Raw genomic sequence first — 21,398 nt, 5'->3', positions numbered from 1 at the left:
TCTTATTTCTATTTTTCATCGCCACGAGCTTTTGCGGTTACCCAAACTTTTAAAATTGTGCCAGCAAATAATAAATACATCCAAATATTTAAAACATATTTAAAAAAAATTAAATTAAGATTTTACTGTAACAAGATTAGGGCTTGGGTAGTCGGTATGAGAGGGCAAGCAAAATTTGTCGTTAGTTTTCCTCGATTTTTAATTATTGGAATTTCGGACGAATACTACTACAAAATACGAATGTATTTAGAAATAATTAACCAAAGGCACATTTTTGTTTTCAGATAGTATTTCTCTTAAAATAATATTTCGTAATGGGTAAAAAACGTCGTTGAATCGTGCTCTAAATCAACATTTATGCTATCATAGTACTAGTAGTTTTTGTTTCGCTCTATTTATTTGGTCGAATCCTCAGCCGCCTAGTTACACCAAGCAATTCGTCGTATTGCACGTGGCACAAATCTCTACATGTAACCGTGACCGAGTTTACGACAATGTAACAGCAAACAGAATAGCATTGCGGATTAAAAAAAAACACAATATAACTCTAACACATGACGTCTTCATCACTATCAAAGAATAAATAGACATATTAGTAACACCATAGACCTTAGAGGACGTTTTCACCTACATCCAGATTACGACATCCAACAAGTGTCGTTGTCAGGGCATGCTTTGATGCGGGTTGTCGGGGCTTCAAAGCTACGTGATTTGTTTTTAATTCTCCGATACCTAACAATGGGATTTTTTTAACAGACGTGGCGTAGTCGTCGTAAAAGAAACATAAACACTGTTTTCAAATACATTTTTCTTTCGATGGGTTTTCGAGTCGAACAGTGAACACATCGAATCACACTGTGCACTATAATAACAACGTACGACGTCCATTCATTAAAAGACTACTTCCAACTTCCACAATGTAGATAATAAAGAGTTTTGTTAGCTATTCGGCTATTCACGTCTGCCACTGAATAACGAGTATATAGTTTACAACTGGATCACAAAAAGAAACCGGAGAACAGGAGAAATGCGAAATCATAGATCAAAGTTGTAAAGTTGTTAATTAACGTATGAACATGATGAACAAAGAAAGACAAAAACAATGCTTTTCTGCGTACGATAATTTGTGGTAAAGTTGGTATCTGAACAAAACGTCACGGACAAATAGATCCTTAGATAAGTGACAGCGAGGACAGCACAAGTAACACGTCCCTCGTTCATATCGGTACTATCACACTGCCTGTGACTGCATGTGGGTTTTAACTGAGATTTTACTAACATTTTACTGCCACAGTATGTACTTCTTGAATTAAACCCGTATACTATATACTAGTAATAACTGAAATACATAGATTCTAATGCTTATTTTTCCATACTGCAGCTGCCATTTTAGTTTTCATGCACTAGTCGATTCTCACAAGATGGCTTCGCAATGCCCGCCATTTTGGAATTACGTGATTTGACGTTAATTAAAAGTTCAAAGTGATGACGTGGACATATTATTACTTAGTTACATTGCACGCCTCGGTCATCCAGAGTGCATAGTAATTGAAAAAGTAATTGTGAGGCGGCGACAGACAGACAGAAGTAACATCATCAATGTTACCCATTAGTATAGGATATGTCCTCGAAATAAATACATGACTGAAGAGAGTAGTATGTTCCTACATAACAAATAGTAGATAAAAACAGATATACCGAGCTCGCTATACAAATGAGTTTTTTTGTAGATGAAGATATTAATAAAAATAACTTTGTCATACTACAATATCAGCAGGGGTGCTTTTGGTAAAACAGAACTACAACAGTCAAAATGCAACAAAAAGTGAATCGCAATGGCACCACCGTTTTCAGGCGTGTGACTTATCTATGAACTCTAGCTTTCATGTACAGGTATTTAAAAACTCCCAATCTATTCATCATAATTTTGTATGTAAATTGTTTCTTTGTTATTTATTTTCATATTTAGGTCAAATTACATTGATTTGATAATTTTAGAAAATTAACTCCTAAATTTAAGAAATAACGCATTTCTCCAAACACAACCAAAAGTCCACGAAACAGGTATACATGTATAAACGATTTTCTCTGGTTTTTCTGTCTTTTCTATTTCTACCATACAGTGTTTTATCGATTCCTGAAAATTGCATCAGTTATTCGCATTTGTTATCTAAACCCAAACTAATCTTCTGTTATTTTTTGGCTTAAAATACTAGTGAATATAGTGTGATAGCTCTGTAGTTAGTGGCATGTGATTTGTTACCACATTTGTGTAGAGAAACCAACATTTCCAGCCATTTGGGGAAGCTTATACTTACATTATTAGTTTTGAAGATTTCATTTGCAATTCCATTATCAGGATATATCCACGCCATCCCAAATAAATAGGATAACCCTTGAATTAGGATATCCACGCCATACACAAATGAATAGGATAGCCCCTGAGTTAGGATATCCACGCCATACACAAATGAATAGGATTACCCCTGAGTTAGGATATCCACGCCATACACAAATGAATAGGATAACCCCTGAGTTAGGATATCCACGCCAGACACAAATGAATAGGATAACCCCTGAGTTAGGATATCCACGCCATACACAAATGAATAGGATAACCCCTGAGTTAGGATATCCACGCCATACACAAATGAATAGGATAACCCCTGAGTTTGGATATCCACGCCATACACAAATGAATAGGATAACCCCTGAGTTAGGATATCCACGCCATACACAAATGAATAGGATAACCCCTGAGTTAGGATATCCACGCCATACACAAATGAATAGGATAACCCCTGAGTTAGGATATCCACGCCATACACAAATGAATAGGATAACCCCTGAGTTAGGATATCCACGCCATACACAAATGAATAGGATAACCCCTGAGTTAGGATATCCACGCCATACACAAATGAATAGGATAGCCCCTGAGTTAGGATATCCACGCCATACACAAATGAATAGGATAACCCCTGAGTTTGGATATCCACGCCATACACAAATGAATAGGATAACCCCTGAGTTTGGATATCCACGCCATACACAAATAAATAGGATAACCCCTGAGTTAGGATATCCACGCCATACACAAATGAATAGGATAATCCCTGAGTTAGGATATCCACGCCATACACAAATGAATAGGATAACCCCTGAGTTAGGATATCCACGCCATACACAAATGAATAGGATAACCCCTGAGTTAGGATATCCACGCCATACACAAATGAATAGGATAATCCCTGAGTTAGGATATCCACGCCATACACAAATGAATAGGATAACCCCTGAGTTAGGATATCCACGCCATACACAAATGAATAGGATAACCCCTGAGTTAGGATATCCACGCCATACACAAATGAATAGGATAATCCCTGAGTTAGGATATCCACGCCATACACAAATGAATAGGATAACCCCTGAGTTAGGATATCCACGCCATACACAAATGAATAGGATAATCCCTGAGTTAGGATATCCACGCCATACACAAATGAATAGGATAACCCCTGAGTTAGGATATCCACGCCATACACAAATGAATAGGATAACCCCTGAGTTAGGATATCCACGCCATTCACAAATGAATAGGATTACCCCTGAGTTAGGATATCCACGCCATACACAAATGAATAGGATAACCCCTGAGTTAGGATATCCACGCCATACACAAATGAATAGGATTACCCCTGAGTTAGGATATCCACGCCATACACAAATGAATAGGATAACCCCTGAGTTAGGATATCCACGCCATACACAAATGAATAGGATAACCCCTGAGTTAGGATATCCACGCCATACACAAATGAATAGGATAACCCCTGAGTTAGGATATCCACGCCATACACAAATGAATAGGATAACCCCTGAGTTAGGATATCCACGCCATACACAAATGAATAGGATAGCCCCTGAGTTAGGATATCCACGCCATACACAAATGAATAGGATAACCCCTGAGTTAGGATATCCACGCCATACACAAATGAATAGGATAACCCCTGAGTTAGGATATCCACGCCATACACAAATGAATAGGATAACCCCTGAGTTAGGATATCCACCCATATCGATGATATCACTCCCATAAGCTAGGGTAACTACGTTATACTCAATTGAATGAATAGGATAACCACGATAGTTGGGATATTCTCGTCCTACCCCTAAAATGAATACGAGTAGTTTGCCCTTCCTATTTTATATGCTCGGGCAAAACACTGGGTATGAAACACAGTTTTGGAACACAAAGTCATTTTCAGCTCGGTGTTGTCCCTCTTTATTTGGGAGAGCACACGAACACATTGTACACTATTATTATGTTGCCCAGAGATCACTGTATACACTCATGTAGTTACAAACACAGTGCACCAATATTTGCACGTTATTCTATCGGCTGATCTGCACTGGCTCGGAAGATGAATTCTGATTGGCTAAAAAAACAAAAAAACTTGTGGCGTTGAATGCACGTTCATTGTCAGTATTGTTATGCAAATTCAAACTAGCTAATCATTTACAACCTTCCGAGCCAGTGCAGATTAGCCCTATTCTATGCTTGCTAAGTGATAGAAAATATCCACGTCACAGAAACATTGCTATACGCTGTGCATCGTACCTGCCAATCCCGAAACTTTACGTGCATAGAGTACTTAAAACCTTCGTTGGATATCCTATGTCCAGAATTCTACTATTCTATTTCTCCGATTACGCTGCGACACGAAATTGATTAAATATTGACCATGTACTTTTTAAAGTTTTCATGGGGGTGTTTTTGACAGAATTCCTACTATAACCTGTATTTAATGTCTAACACTATCACGCACGGATTCGTAGGGATGGTTGAAAGCGTGTACATCGGACGATAATGGTACCGGTGTGTCCAATAGAACGGGCCAGCGTCACAAATGAATCATACACTTCTACTATGTGTACCGTAACCATTGCAATATAAATAAATAAAGAAAAATCAATGCAATACTGTTATTTAACACTAAAAGGTAGTCACGAAATCCAGGTGTTTTTCAGGTTCAGCTAAAATGCTACTTGATCCATTCCAGCGATTGTTCATTACTATGAGCGGTGGACTTTTAATTTTATGTATTTCCAACTTGAGGCTTTGAAAGTTTAAAATATCGACATATACATACTAGTCGTTGTTTCACAGACACATGGCCGATACTGGTTATCATTTTGTTCGATATTTAATAATACATTCACCACCGCAATGGAAACCCATATGTACACACTCTTCCAAGGTACAAAATGTATGTCGAGTGTACGTAAGGCCAATGACGTCATTGCAACTAGCATATTAGTTTTCGCTAACCTACGACCTACTAGTATGGTGACTCAATAGTCGTGTTCGGGCTACACCAAGTACAGTAAGTACCATGTACAAAGTAGACTAATCTTATTTGTTTGCGTATCAACTAGACCCAATTGCGTTCATGAACAGGAGAAAACAGTGGTGGTAGCACGTGCTAATGGAACGCCTAAACTTGTTAAGAATATACAAATTTTCAGTTCTTTTAACTATGATAACCTTAGTTCTCCGGTTATAAAACAATACCAAAACAAATTCAGAAAGTGCAGATTGAAGACTAAGTCTCGTCGTCAGTCCATGCCCTGCTCGCATTGATTGTCATGTGGGAAATAGTGTACCGAAGTGAATAGTTATGAATATAATAGTAAATCTTCCAATTGAATGTTGAACGCTTATTCCGTGCAAGGCGTTCGCGCACACTTTGTTAGCCAGTGGTAAGGCTTTGGGCCGGGTCTTAAAAACGAAACAGATTTAACCCGTACTTTACTTGCGTTTCTTGCCCGCACTAAGCGTTCGCACATGTTTACTTAGCGCGGTTTTTGATCTCCATTTATTGCAGCAAAATCTGGTTGTTGGACTAGAACATTTTATACGCATTTGTACTCCTAAAGTTTTTTGAAACTTGTGTACATATCACGTGATGATGAAAAACTGACCAATTTACGCCGCCCCTTGAGCATATTGGTCATTGATTTATTTTTTGATGATTTTGCGTATAGGCTTTCTCACCCAACATGTATTCAAAATATTACGGGCCTTTACACTCGCTATCACCGAGAGCTGGATAGAACCAAATCGCCATGTAAAAGGAAAAAATCATACAAACACCTACTCGAAAAAAAAAATTATTGATAAATAAAAACACCAGCCACTCCAACGAAAATGGATTGTTTTGCTTTACCATTCATGGTCATTGATAATTCCTTCCTTAGAAACTGTTGGTAGAATACAAATAAATTCTTAACACTCTCCAAAATCACCTAAAAAGTATTTTCTGTATGGACTTTATCGAAAACCCTTCATATTATTTTACGATTGTAAGAATTTTTTTAATCCCTGGAGAAAACTAGAAAATGATTTTGTAAACAAAATGTAATACTGAAATTTTATTACGTCTAAAGAATGTAATAGCTGGAATGGAACCGGTGAAAATATCTCAAATCGACGCACAGGATTTTTATCCGAATACAGGCTTTACGAAGTCTGAACTATGATACTGTATTAAAAAATAAGTCTATATTTAGATGCATGTAAAAAAAAGCAGGTAATGGTTTCACACGTTTTTTAAGCGCACTTGACTTTACAGAAGAAAATTGATCTATACAAGCCAACTTGAAAAACATAAAATGTAAAAATCGAGAAATGCAAACTACGCTGGAATTTTCTGTCGAAATTATTTCTCCACCTCTACATTCCGTGTAACCTATTAGAGCATCAATGTAATACTAGTAATCAATTTATATTAGTATTCAATCCAAGTTTGCGTAGCTTAGGGTTAGTAGTGGGGTAAGGTATGGTACACTTGATATTAAAAGTAATTTAACTCTACCATACCTACCACTTTACTAACCTTACGCTTCGCAAATATTGTTATGTTGATGTCATTTCCATGAAAAAGCAATCCCATATTGAGTTGCAATTTAATTGAGTTTAATATTTAATATTAAGTCAAGTTTGTGCAGATTAGGGTTAGTAAAGGAAGAAGGTTTGGTACTTACTAATCCTAAACTTTGCAAACATTTTTATGTTAAGTCAATTGATGTATGATGTTGTTTCTTACTTGAAATGAAATGCAATCTTAAGTTATATAGAATTGCAATTTAATTGAGTTTAGTTAAACCCCAATTAAATCGCAACCCTATATAAAGCCGCGACTATTTTAAAGTCAATTCGATTATATTAAACGTTGTGTTTGTGACTTTTATATCGTGACAAAATTTCTTTCACAACTGCAATTTCACCGAATTTGGGTGTAACTCGAACAAGATGCCGTATCGTGCAACTACGTTATTCAAGTCCCCTTGTTATGTTAAACAGCTTCATCGGTACAATCAGTACCATCAGTACCATCAGTACAATCAGTACCATCGTGATAGCGTATGTTTACCTACTTGCTATATACATGCCTCCGAGTACAGTTCTGTGTACATTGCTTTCTAATATCTGATTAAATCATCAGGCTCTAAGTATAAGCGCTGACTGTTTTGCTTTCCGATAAAAAAAAAATGAAACGCAGTGCGTTGGTCATGTCCGTAGAACACCAAGATCGGGAGTTGGGGGAAATATACTAGTGTATGTTATACCACAGTTCCCTCCAACACTGTGATGTTTATAGTAGGTTCATGTCTATACCCTATTGTAGAATTTATGGTTCATGGATGGACTGAGGTCATATGAAGCATGATTGTAAATACTGTACATGTTTACCGCACCACGACCACGATTCCATTTTTTAAATACATGCAACATAGAGACGAGGCAATTTTGGTATTTCGGTTCACCTTTCTTTGTCATTGTCGCGCCTTGAAACGGAATAATACGTATGTCAACAACACCGATATAATAACGTATTACGTCGTCGTTCGGATCGTGTGGGCAATGTTATTTGGTATGCAAATACTGTTATTATTTATTACGTTATATCTTTTTGACGTCATACATTTTTTTTCGGCAGCCATGTTTATTTTAACTCTGTCCCATGTAGAAAGGTTGCTTAAAACGAAACACCGAGAAAAGCTTGAAATAGAACTACTACAGCGAGAATGTCTATGTTTTGATTGAGATCGAGTAACGGACAGTACTTGCAGATTACACAACACATAATGTAGCCGCGCTGAACAGTCATCAACATTTTGAAATCAGTATGCAAATTAAATCCTCTATCTTTAGTATGTATGTACGGAGGACTTGTATTTTCTCGTTTTTCAATCATTCAATCACCTCAATCATTCAATAAGCACATGGCTTACACAACATCATTTGCTACTTTTTATTGAGAACTAATTAATTTCCTGTATATTATGCCCAGTAATTTGCGAATTGGTCAGGGTATGTTTCTATGATGCCTTCGGAGTACCAAATGACGTAAGCGATGTTTTCCACTTCGCATCTATCGAGCATTTTCTCCACCTCAGCCCAGGGAGTATCGGGCCCACTACCATTGACACGCACACCAGTCAGTAACCAGTCCTTACCAACTCTGTTTATTGTGTCTGTAAGTTCATGGTTAAATGAATTGTAGTTGTCATAGTATAATTGTGGAATATACTCAAAAAAACCCAAGTCGTCATTATACCACTTTTCCCAGTCAACGTTGCTGTAATCTCTCGACCAATCCATTGTTGCCGGAGAAAGAGATACCAGGCCTTGGGGGATCTCTCTTAATATATACTCTGCCGCTGACGTCATGGTCCCGTGTAAAATGCCGAAGTCGCTAGGCTGAGAAAAATGGTCGTCCAACTGCACCCCATCAATTTCTGGGTAGTTGTCAATTGCATCTTGCATAATTCCTGCCATAAACGCCAATACGTCGCTGTGGCTTGCGATGAGCCACGTGTAGCCCCGTGCTTCACCACGTACCCAGCCGTGGTTGTACGCATATTGCGAAAATGCGTTTGAACTCGGCCCACCGTACGCAGCCATTAATCCATATTCGAACCACGCATATATTTCCATGCCATTTTTCTTAGCTTCTTCGACAGCCCAGCTCAACGAGTCTCTCTTGAACCCATCGCTTCCAATGAGGTTGTCCATCGTTGGCGAATTAAAGTATACCAAACCGTTATGCCAGACACTCACATACACCCTTGTTACACCAGTAGACGCCAACTCTGCAAACGATACAGCAGTGTCTTCTGGGGTGGTGTTGTGACTATAAACGCTGACCCATACACCTTTGGCATCGCGGTCAACTGTCAAAATAAACAAAAGTAACATAAACTGAATTCCTGAACATAAGATAGTCAATGAGTTTAGTAAAAACAAACGTTCATAAATACTTCATTAACTGCCTCTAGTTGGCGTGTTCATCGCTACGAACGAAAGAATGAGATATTGTTACAAAAACGAGCTACACGTTAAGAAATAGATACTACGGTATATTTATTAATAACCTACGACATGTTGGTGTACTGAAGCAGCATTTAATATCACTTGGCTGAGAAGGACATAATCCAGATATATAGTTGGTATACGGACAGCAGTCCTTATGGGTGCATATTCCTCTCTGTCCGTGGACTTCATGGACATAGGATTCACATGGGTCCTCTTGATAAGCTGTGTGTATTCCATAAAAACAATGTCATAGTATGAATACTGCATGTGGCGAAACGTACGCAGAGTGTATGCATTACATAAAAACAATGTCATAGTGTGAACACTGTGTGGAGAAACTTACGCGGAGTGTATGCATTGCATAAAAACAATGTCATAGTGTGAACACTGTGTGGAGAAACTTACGCGGAGTGTATGCATTGCATAAAAACAATGTCATAGTGCGAACACTATGTGTGGAGAAACGTACGCGGAGTGTATGCATTACATAAAAACAATGTCATAGTGTGAACACTGTGTGGAGAAACTTACGCGGAGTGTATGCATTGCATAAAAACAATGTCATAGTATGAATACTGCATGTGACGAAACGTACGCAGAGTGTATGCATTACATAAAAACAATGTCATAGTGTGAACACTGTGTGGAGAAACTTACGCGGAGTGTATGCATTGCATAAAAACAATGTCATAGTGTGAACACTGTGTGGAGAAACTTACGCGGAGTGTATGCATTGCATAAAAACAATGTCATAGTGCGAACACTATGTGTGGAGAAACGTACGCGGAGTGTATGCATTACATAAAAACAATGTCATAGTGTGAACACTGTGTGGAGAAACTTACGCGGAGTGTATGCATTGCATAAAAACAATGTCATAGTATGAATACTGCATGTGACGAAACGTACGCAGAGTGTATGCATTACATAATCAAAAAAAGCTTAGAAAGAACTCCCATGTGCTGAGAGTATTGGAGACACATTAAATATAATTTGAAATTACTTAGCTGAAAACTAATTATGAAAATCAGAAAATTAACATGAACAGTTTTGATTGTAAAACTAATGAGGTCTGCGCAATGTAACAAAAACTATGTACCAAGTTTAATTGAAATGTGATAAGAACCAACAAATTATGAATTATTATGCTAATTAGGGAAATAATATGAACAGAGTTTTACCCCAAACTAATTAGGTTTGTACATTGTCCTAGACCATCTTTGTACTAAGTTTCATTAAAATGGAAATTAGTACTTTAGATATCAGTGTGAAAGCTTAAAATTGGTTAATTATGCAAATTGGGTAAATAATATGTACAGATTTTAACCCACAATTATCCAGGTCTGTCTATTGTCCTACAGCATCCATGTATAAACATTCATTGATATGTGATGATTAGTACCTGCGATATCAGTGTGAAAGTCGGAAATTGGTTAATTATGCAAATTAGGTGATTAATATGCACAAATATTTACCAAAAACTAATTGGGTCTCTGCATAATTCTAGATTCATTGAAATGTGATGATTAGTACTTTAGATATCAGTAGAAAAGCTGAAAATTAATTATGCAAATTAGGTAATTAATATGCACAATTATTTACTCTGAAACTAATCAGGTCTCTGCATAGTCCTAAAGGATCTATGTACCAAGTTTCATTGAAATGCGATGATTAGTACTTGAGATACCCATGGAAAAGCTGAAAATTAACTAATTATGCAAATTAGGTGATTAATATGCACAAATATTTATCCGAAACAATCAATCTCTGCATAGTCCTTGAGTATGTAAGTACCAAGTTTCATTGAAATGTAATGCTCACTACTTATATCAAAAGCTGAAAATTAATTAATTATGCAAATTAGGTAATTATATGTACTGATATTACCATAAAAACTATCAGATCTGTGCAGTGTCATATGACATCTATGTACCAAGTTTCATTGAAATGTGATGATTAGTACTTGAGATATCAGTGGAAAAACCGAAAATTGACTAATCATTATGCAAATTAGGTAATTAGTATCCACGGATTATTACCAAAAACTAATCAAAACCTAGCATTAGTTCAGAGCATCTATGTACCAAGTTTCATCAAAATTCAATGAGTGGTTGTTTAGATATCAGTGGAACAGTCATGGAACCACTAAAAAATAGCTAATTATCATGCAAATTAGGTAATTAATATGCACGGATTTTTACCAAAAACTAATCAAATCTGCGCATATGTTCAGAGCATCTATGTACCAAGTTTCATCAAAATCCAATGAGTGGTTCTTTAGATATCAGTGGAACAGTCATAGAACAGCTAAAAATTAGCTAATTATCATGCAAATTAGGTAATTAACGAGCATGGATTTTTACCAAAACCTAATCAAATCTGCGCATTGGCCCAGAGCATCTATGCACCAAGTTTCATCAAAAACCGATGTATGGTTTTTGAGATAGCAGTGAAACAGTCGGACACACATACACACATATACACACACCCACACGCACACACACACACACACACACACATACAGACACACTAACTGCAAAGACTCCCATTTTGTGCTTCGCACATGGGAGTCAAAAACAATGTCATAGTGCGAACACTGTGTGGAGAAACTTACGCGGAGTGCATGCATTGCATAAAAACAATGTCATAGTATGAATACTGCATGTGACGAAACGTACGCAGAGTGTATGCATTACATAAAAAACAATGTCATAGTGTGAACACTGTGTGGAGAAACGTACGTGGAGTGTATGCATTACATAAAAAACAATGTCATAATGCGAACACTATGTGTGGAGAAACTTACGCGGAGTGTATGCATTGCATAAAAACAATGTCATAGTGTGAACACTGTGTGGAGAAACGTACACGGAGTGTATGCATTACATAAAAACAATGTCATAGTGCGAACACTATGTGTGGAGAAACGTACGCGGAGTGTATGCATTACATAAAAAACAATGTCATAATGCGAACACTATGTGTGGAGAAACGTACGCGGAGTGTATGCATTACATAAAAAACAATGTCATAGTGTGAACACTGTGTGGAGAAACGTACGTGGAGTGTATGCATTACATAAAAAACAATGTCATAATGCGAACACTATGTGTGGAGAAACTTACGCGGAGTGTATGCATTGCATAAAAACAATGTCATAGTGTGAACACTGTGTGGAGAAACGTACACGGAGTGTATGCATTACATAAAAACAATGTCATAGTGCGAACACTATGTGTGGAGAAACGTACGCGGAGTGTATGCATTACATAAAAAACATTGTCATAATGCGAACACTATGTGTGGAGAAACGTACGCGGAGTGTATGCATTACATAAAAAACAATGTCAGAGTGTGAACACTATGTGTGGAGAAACGTACGCGGAATGTATGCATTACATAAAAACAATGTCATAGTGTGAACACTATGTGTGGAGAAACGTACGCGGAGTGTATGCATAACATAAAAACAATGTCATAGTGTGAACACTGTGTGGAGAAACGTACGCGGAGTGTATGCATTGCATAAAAACAATGTCATAGTGCGAACACTATGTGTGGAGAATCGTACGGGGAGTGTATGCATAACATAAAAACAATGTCATAGTGCGAACACTATGTGTGGAGAAACGTACGCGGAGTGTATGCATTACATAAAAACAATGTCATAGTGTGAACACTGTGTGGAGAAACGTACGCAGAGTGTATGCATAACATAAAAACAATGTCATAGTGTGAACACTGTGTGGAGAAACGTACGCGGAGTGTATGCATTACATGAAAAACAATGTCAGAGTGTGAACACTATGTGTGGAGAAACTTACGCGGAGTGTATGCATTACATAAAAACAATGTCATAGTGTGAACACTATGTGTGGAGAAACGTACGCGGAGTGTATGCATAACATAAAAACAATGTCATAGTGTGAACACTATGTGTGGAGAAACTTACGCGGAGTGTATGCATTGCATAAAAACAATGTCATAGTGTGAACACTGTGTGTGGAGAAACGTACGCGGAGTGTATGCATAACATAAAAACATTGTCATAGTGTGAACACTGTGTGGAGAAACGTACGCGGAGTGTATGCATTACATAAAAAATAATGTCATAGTGTGAACACTGTGTGGAGAAACTTACGCAGAGTGTATGCATTACATAATCAAAAAAAGCTTAGAAAGAACTCCCATGTGCTGAGAGTATTGGAGACACATTAAATATAATTTGAAATTACTTAGCTGAAAACTAATTATGAAAATCAGAAAATTAACATGAACAGTTTTGATTGTAAAACTAATGAGGTCTGCGCAATGTAACAAAAACTATGTACCAAGTTTAATTGAAATGTGATAAGAACCAACAAATTATGAATTATTATGCTAATTAGGGAAATAATATGAACAGAGTTTTACCCCAAACTAATTAGGTTTGTACATTGTCCTAGAGCATCTTTGTACTAAGTTTCATTAAAATGGAAATTAGTACTTTAGATATCAGTGTGAAAGCTTAAAATTGGTTAATTATGCAAATTGGGTAAATAATATGTACAGATTTTAACCCACAATTATCCAGGTCTGTCTATTGTCCTACAGCATCCATGTATAAACATTCATTGATATGTGATGATTAGTACCTGCGATATCAGTGTGAAAGTCGGAAATTGGTTAATTATGCAAATTAGGTGATTAATATGCACAAATATTTACCAAAAACTAATTGGGTCTCTGCATAATTCTAGATTCATTGAAATGTGATGATTAGTACTTTAGATATCAGTAGAAAAGCTGAAAATTAATTATGCAAATTAGGTAATTAATATGCACAATTATTTACTCTGAAACTAATCAGGTCTCTGCATAGTCCTAAAGGATCTATGTACCAAGTTTCATTGAAATGCGATGATTAGTACTTGAGATACCCATGGAAAAGCTGAAAATTAACTAATTATGCAAATTAGGTGATTAATATGCACAAATATTTATCCGAAACAATCAATCTCTGCATAGTCCTTGAGTATGTAAGTACCAAGTTTCATTGAAATGTAATGCTCACTACTTATATCAAAAGCTGAAAATTAATTAATTATGCAAATTAGGTAATTATATGTACTGATATTACCATAAAAACTATCAGATCTGTGCAGTGTCATATGACATCTATGTACCAAGTTTCATTGAAATGTGATGATTAGTACTTGAGATATCAGTGGAAAAACCGAAAATTGACTAATCATTATGCAAATTAGGTAATTAGTATCCACGGATTATTACCAAAAACTAATCAAAACCTAGCATTAGTTCAGAGCATCTATGTACCAAGTTTCATCAAAATTCAATGAGTGGTTGTTTAGATATCAGTGGAACAGTCATGGAACCACTAAAAAATAGCTAATTATCATGCAAATTAGGTAATTAATATGCACGGATTTTTACCAAAAACTAATCAAATCTGCGCATATGTTCAGAGCATCTATGTACCAAGTTTCATCAAAATCCAATGAGTGGTTCTTTAGATATCAGTGGAACAGTCATAGAACAGCTAAAAATTAGCTAATTATCATGCAAATTAGGTAATTAACGAGCATGGATTTTTACCAAAACCTAATCAAATCTGCGCATTGGCCCAGAGCATCTATGCACCAAGTTTCATCAAAAACCGATGTATGGTTTTTGAGATAGCAGTGAAACAGTCGGACACACATACACACATATACACACACCCACACGCACACACACACACACACACACACATACAGACACACTAACTGCAAAGACTCCCATTTTGTGCTTCGCACATGGGAGTCAAAAACAATGTCATAGTGCGAACACTGTGTGGAGAAACTTACGCGGAGTGCATGCATTGCATAAAAACAATGTCATAGTATGAATACTGCATGTGACGAAACGTACGCAGAGTGTATGCATTACATAAAAAACAATGTCATAGTGTGAACACTGTGTGGAGAAACGTACGTGGAGTGTATGCATTACATAAAAAACAATGTCATAATGCGAACACTATGTGTGGAGAAACTTACGCGGAGTGTATGCATTGCATAAAAACAATGTCATAGTGTGAACACTGTGTGGAGAAACGTACACGGAGTGTATGCATTACATAAAAACAATGTCATAGTGCGAACACTATGTGTGGAGAAACGTACGCGGAGTGTATGCATTACATAAAAAACAATGTCATAATGCGAACACTATGTGTGGAGAAACGTACGCGGAGTGTATGCATTACATAAAAAACAATGTCATAGTGTGAACACTGTGTGGAGAAACGTACGTGGAGTGTATGCATTACATAAAAAACAATGTCATAATGCGAACACTATGTGTGGAGAAACTTACGCGGAGTGTATGCATTGCATAAAAACAATGTCATAGTGTGAACACTGTGTGGAGAAACGTACACGGAGTGTATGCATTACATAAAAACAATGTCATAGTGCGAACACTATGTGTGGAGAAACGTACGCGGAGTGTATGCATTACATAAAAAACAATGTCAGAGTGTGAACACTATGTGTGGAGAAACGTACGCGGAATGTATGCATTACATAAAAACAATGTCATAGTGTGAACACTATGTGTGGAGAAACGTACGCGGAGTGTATGCATAACATAAAAACAATGTCATAATGCGAACACTATGTGTGGAGAAACTTACGCGGAGTGTATGCATTGCATAAAAACAATGTCATAGTGTGAACACTGTGTGGAGAAACGTACACGGAGTGTATGCATTACATAAAAACAATGTCATAGTGCGAACACTATGTGTGGAGAAACGTACGCGGAGTGTATGCATTACATAAAAAACAATGTCATAATGCGAACACTATGTGTGGAGAAACGTACGCGGAGTGTATGCATTACATAAAAAACAATGTCATAGTGTGAACACTGTGTGGAGAAACGTACGTGGAGTGTATGCATTACATAAAAAACAATGTCATAATGCGAACACTATGTGTGGAGAAACTTACGCGGAGTGTATGCATTGCATAAAAACAATGTCATAGTGTGAACACTGTGTGGAGAAACGTACACGGAGTGTATGCATTACATAAAAACAATGTCATAGTGCGAACACTATGTGTGGAGAAACGTACGCGGAGTGTATGCATTACATAAAAAACAATGTCAGAGTGTGAACACTATGTGTGGAGAAACGTACGCGGAATGTATGCATTACATAAAAACAATGTCATAGTGTGAACACTATGTGTGGAGAAACGTACGCGGAGTGTATGCATAACATAAAAACAATGTCATAATGCGAACACTATGTGTGGAGAAACTTACGCGGAGTGTATGCATTGCATAAAAACAATGTCATAGTGTGAACACTGTGTGGAGAAACGTACACGGAGTGTATGCATTACATAAAAACAATGTCATAGTGCGAACACTATGTGTGGAGAAACGTACGCGGAGTGTATGCATTACATAAAAAACAATGTCAGAGTGTGAACACTGTGTGGAGAAACGTACGCGGAATGTATGCATTACATAAAAACAATGTCATAGTGTGAACACTATGTGTGGAGAAACGTACGCGGAGTGTATGCATAACATAAAAACAATGTCATAGTGTGAACACTGTGTGGAGAAACGTACGCGGAGTGTATGCATTGCATAAAAACAATGTCATAGTGCGAACACTATGTGTGGAGAATCGTACGGGGAGTGTATGCATAACATAAAAACAATGTCATAGTGCGAACACTATGTGTGGAGAAACGTACGCGGAGTGTATGCATTACATAAAAACAATGTCATAGTGTGAACACTGTGTGGAGAAACGTACGCAGAGTGTATGCATAACATAAAAACAATGTCATAGTGTGAACACTATGTGTGGAGAAACTTACGCGGAGTGCATGCATTGCATAAAAACAATGTCATAGTATGAATACTGCATGTGACGAAACGTACGCAGAGTGTATGCATTACATAAAAAACAATGTCATAGTGTGAACACTGTGTGGAGAAACGTACGTGGAGTGTATGCATTACATAAAAAACAATGTCATAATGCGAACACTATGTGTGGAGAAACTTACGCGGAGTGTATGCATTGCATAAAAACAATGTCATAGTGTGAACACTGTGTGGAGAAACGTACACGGAGTGTATGCATTACATAAAAACAATGTCATAGTGCGAACACTATGTGTGGAGAAACGTACGCGGAGTGTATGCATTACATAAAAAACAATGTCATAATGCGAACACTATGTGTGGAGAAACGTACGCGGAGTGTATGCATTACATAAAAAACAATGTCATAGTGTGAACACTGTGTGGAGAAACGTACGTGGAGTGTATGCATTACATAAAAAACAATGTCATAATGCGAACACTATGTGTGGAGAAACTTACGCGGAGTGTATGCATTGCATAAAAACAATGTCATAGTGTGAACACTGTGTGGAGAAACGTACACGGAGTGTATGCATTACATAAAAACAATGTCATAGTGCGAACACTATGTGTGGAGAAACGTACGCGGAGTGTATGCATTACATAAAAAACAATGTCAGAGTGTGAACACTATGTGTGGAGAAACGTACGCGGAATGTATGCATTACATAAAAACAATGTCATAGTGTGAACACTATGTGTGGAGAAACGTACGCGGAGTGTATGCATAACATAAAAACAATGTCATAATGCGAACACTATGTGTGGAGAAACTTACGCAGAGTGTATGCATTGCATAAAAACAATGTCATAGTGTGAACACTGTGTGGAGAAACGTACACGGAGTGTATGCATTACATAAAAACAATGTCATAGTGCGAACACTATGTGTGGAGAAACGTACGCGGAGTGTATGCATTACATAAAAAACAATGTCAGAGTGTGAACACTATGTGTGGAGAAACGTACGCGGAATGTATGCATTACATAAAAACAATGTCATAGTGTGAACACTATGTGTGGAGAAACGTACGCGGAGTGTATGCATAACATAAAAACAATGTCATAGTGTGAACACTGTGTGGAGAAACGTATGCGGAGTGTATGCATTGCATAAAAACAATGTCATAGTGCGAACACTATGTGTGGAGAATCGTACGGGGAGTGTATGCATAACATAAAAACAATGTCATAGTGCGAACACTATGTGTGGAGAAACGTACGCGGAGTGTATGCATTACATAAAAACAATGTCATAGTGTGAACACTGTGTGGAGAAACGTACGCAGAGTGTATGCATAACATAAAAACAATGTCATAGTGTGAACACTGTGTGGAGAAACGTACGCGGAGTGTATGCATTACATGAAAAACAATGTCAGAGTGTGAACACTATGTGTGGAGAAACTTACGCGGAGTGTATGCATTACATAAAAACAATGTCATAGTGTGAACACTATGTGTGGAGAAACGTACGCGGAGTGTATGCATAACATAAAAACAATGTCATAGTGTGAACACTATGTGTGGAGAAACTTACGCGGAGTGTATGCATTGCATAAAAACAATGTCATAGTGTGAACACTGTGTGTGGAGAAACGTACGCGGAGTGTATGCATAACATAAAAACATTGTCATAGTGTGAACACTGTGTGGAGAAACGTACGCGGAGTGTATGCATTACATAAAAAATAATGTCATAGTGTGAACACTGTGTGGAGAAACTTACGCGGAGTGTATGCATTGCATAAAAACAATGTCATAGTGCGAACACTATGTGTGGAGAAACGTACGCGGAGTGTATGCATTACATAAAAAACAATGTCATAGTGTGAACACTATCTGTGGCGAAACTTACGCGGAGTGTATGCATTGCATAAAAACAATGTCATAGTGTGAACACTGTGTGGAGAAACTTACGTGGAGTGTATGCATTGCATAAAAACAATGTCATAGTGCGAACACTATGTGAGGAGAAATGTACGCGGAGTGTATGCATTACATAAAAAACAATGTCATAATGCGAACACTATGTGTGGAGAAACGTACGCGGAGTGTATGCATTACATAAAAACAATGTCATAGTGCGGACACTGTGTGTGGAGAAACGTACGCGGAGTGTATGCATTACATAAAAACATTGTCATAGTGCGAACACTATGTGTGGAGAAACGTACGCGAAGTGTATGCATTATGGAAAAACAATGTCATAGTGCGAACACTGTGTGGAGAAACATACGCAGAGTGTATGCATTACATTAAAACATTGTCATAGTGCGAACACTATGTGTGGAGAAACGTATGCAGAGTGTATGCATTACATAAAAACATTGTCATAGTGTGAACACTGGACATAAAAACAAACTTGAATGAGCACAGGCACGCCCGAGAAACGGTTTATAACATGCCGAAATGTTGTTTTTTAGATTAAAATTGCGTTTAGTCGACTGAAGGTGGATAAATTATACTCAACCACTTGTTTTCTTGTCGTCATGCAAACTTTGAATGACGTCAGACACAAGGACGGAAAACATAGCATCGAATTTACTCCACGTGTTTCACGGTTGCATACAATAAATTGTCAAGATGATATAACACGCATGCACTAGATATGGAACTCATATGAACAAAAATGACACAGCCCAACAAACAAAGACGTCACTAAGATTTAAAGGGCGGCAGTCGTCATGCCGCGTCCTGTCCGATATAGGACTCATAGCAACGTATACAACGCATGTAAATTACATTGTTTATTTACATGAAATTCAAACACGCGCTGCGCGACAACCACCGCGCTTCAACTCCGTAATTTCCATGGTGATTGGAAGGTATAGAAGGAGTGACCGGCAGCAATTAGTGAACGTTGCGCCCGGATCAAAACAGAAGCAATATTTTCATTTCATGCTGAATGTTGATAAATACAATTCGCTATATATGATTTATCATGACTAAAATAGTTATTTTTGTAGCATCTGAGTGTTCATTCGACAAAACTCTATCGTACGCGTGACGTGCAGTGTTTATTTCAGTGTGCACGACAACAATCCCCGCATACGCAAAATAATGCTTGTTTTTTATAACTTACGAATACTGTTGTGTTACTGTAAAGTGAAGATTTCAAATTTACGATTCAGGATCTGATTTTGTCATAAACACGCTGAATCTATATATTTACACCCATATTGTGGATAGAATCACCAACATACGTAGCAATGGCGATATACTGAAACGGTCATTGGTTCTTTGTAGTGAAAACAATACTTACCTTGGCTATGGACAAGATCTGTTAAAGCAAATATAAACACTAAGCACAATAAAGACGACATGATGTGGATGATGATTTGATGGATATACATGTGCATGTGAAGTGTACTTTGTAAACTAGAGCGGACGACTCATCCGATATGATAATAATTGAAAAGATATGCAAATTAAGTTTTTGATAAGATTGAAATAAATTTATGTAGAACTCCACCAGTCAACACTCATAAAGGTTGTGATAAAAACATTTACTTAATTACTTTAAAAGTTCTTGTTATCAACATGTGTGATAATTCTCACAAGGTATTATCAAATTTTATTTACTGATAAATAAATAACTAGTGCTCGACTGGTGTATATTTGATATATAATTTATTTACAGTACACTTTGGGCTAACAGTGTATATGAAATAAATAAAAGTACTGAATAGCAATGGTTATGTACCACGAGTAACAATATAAGAAAAAAGTAATCATAACAATTGACTATGATAATCAAGTATGATTTTATCTCTGGATTCAAAGTTGGATTTATTCCAAATATGGGCTTCTAATAGAACAAATACGGTATGGGCAACAATGAACAAGAGTCCCACTTATTGCTACAGGAAAAGTTCTCTGAACTTAGAAAAACCTGAATGATCATTTGACATAGCTCTGCTGTGGACTTTTAACATACTGTAAGTTTATATAATAGCGTTATGATATCAACACTTTTCATAAATCACCAAAATATTCAGGAGCAATACCTAGATTAAGGTTATATTGGAGATGGAGTTCTAATAGAACAAATATCAGTAATAATAAACAGAAA

General features: G+C 37.1%; 1 protein-coding gene across 1 annotated transcript; it reads right to left on the bottom strand.

The window, feature by feature from the left end:
• Window positions 1-8,310: 8,310 nt before the first annotated feature.
• On the bottom strand, window positions 8,311-20,649 carry LOC144341586 (uncharacterized). Its single transcript, XM_085497587.1, has 3 exons — window positions 20,589-20,649; window positions 9,452-9,610; window positions 8,311-9,246 (listed from the first exon to the last, which is right to left on the bottom strand). Exons 1-3 carry the CDS (start codon window positions 20,647-20,649, stop codon window positions 8,354-8,356), a joined length of 1,113 nt encoding a protein of 370 aa, XP_085353713.1. The 3' UTR covers window positions 8,311-8,353.
• Window positions 20,650-21,398: the final 749 nt, after the last annotated feature.

The sequence above is a fragment of the Saccoglossus kowalevskii genome, chromosome 1 (assembly GCF_978046115.1).
Source record: "Saccoglossus kowalevskii chromosome 1, keSacKowa6.1, whole genome shotgun sequence".
Lineage (NCBI taxonomy): Eukaryota > Metazoa > Hemichordata > Enteropneusta > Harrimaniidae > Saccoglossus > Saccoglossus kowalevskii.
The sequence above is the reverse complement of the archived record's forward strand: the minus strand, read 5'-3'. Positions and strand labels throughout refer to the sequence as shown.

What these genes read in the sequence shown, in the direction of transcription:
- LOC144341586 (XM_085497587.1), bottom strand. Translation starts at nt 20,649, where the DNA reads ATGTCGTCTTTATTGTGCTTAGTGTTTATATTTGCTTTAACAGATCTT. An exon ending in AGATCTTGTCCATAGCCAAG is followed by an intron (nt 9,611 to 20,588) that starts GTAAGTATTGTT and finishes GAATACACACAG; the next exon opens with CTTATCAAGAGGACCCATGT. An exon ending in CTTCAGTACACCAACATGTC is followed by an intron (nt 9,247 to 9,451) that starts GTAGGTTATTAA and finishes TTATTTTGACAG; the next exon opens with TTGACCGCGATGCCAAAGGT.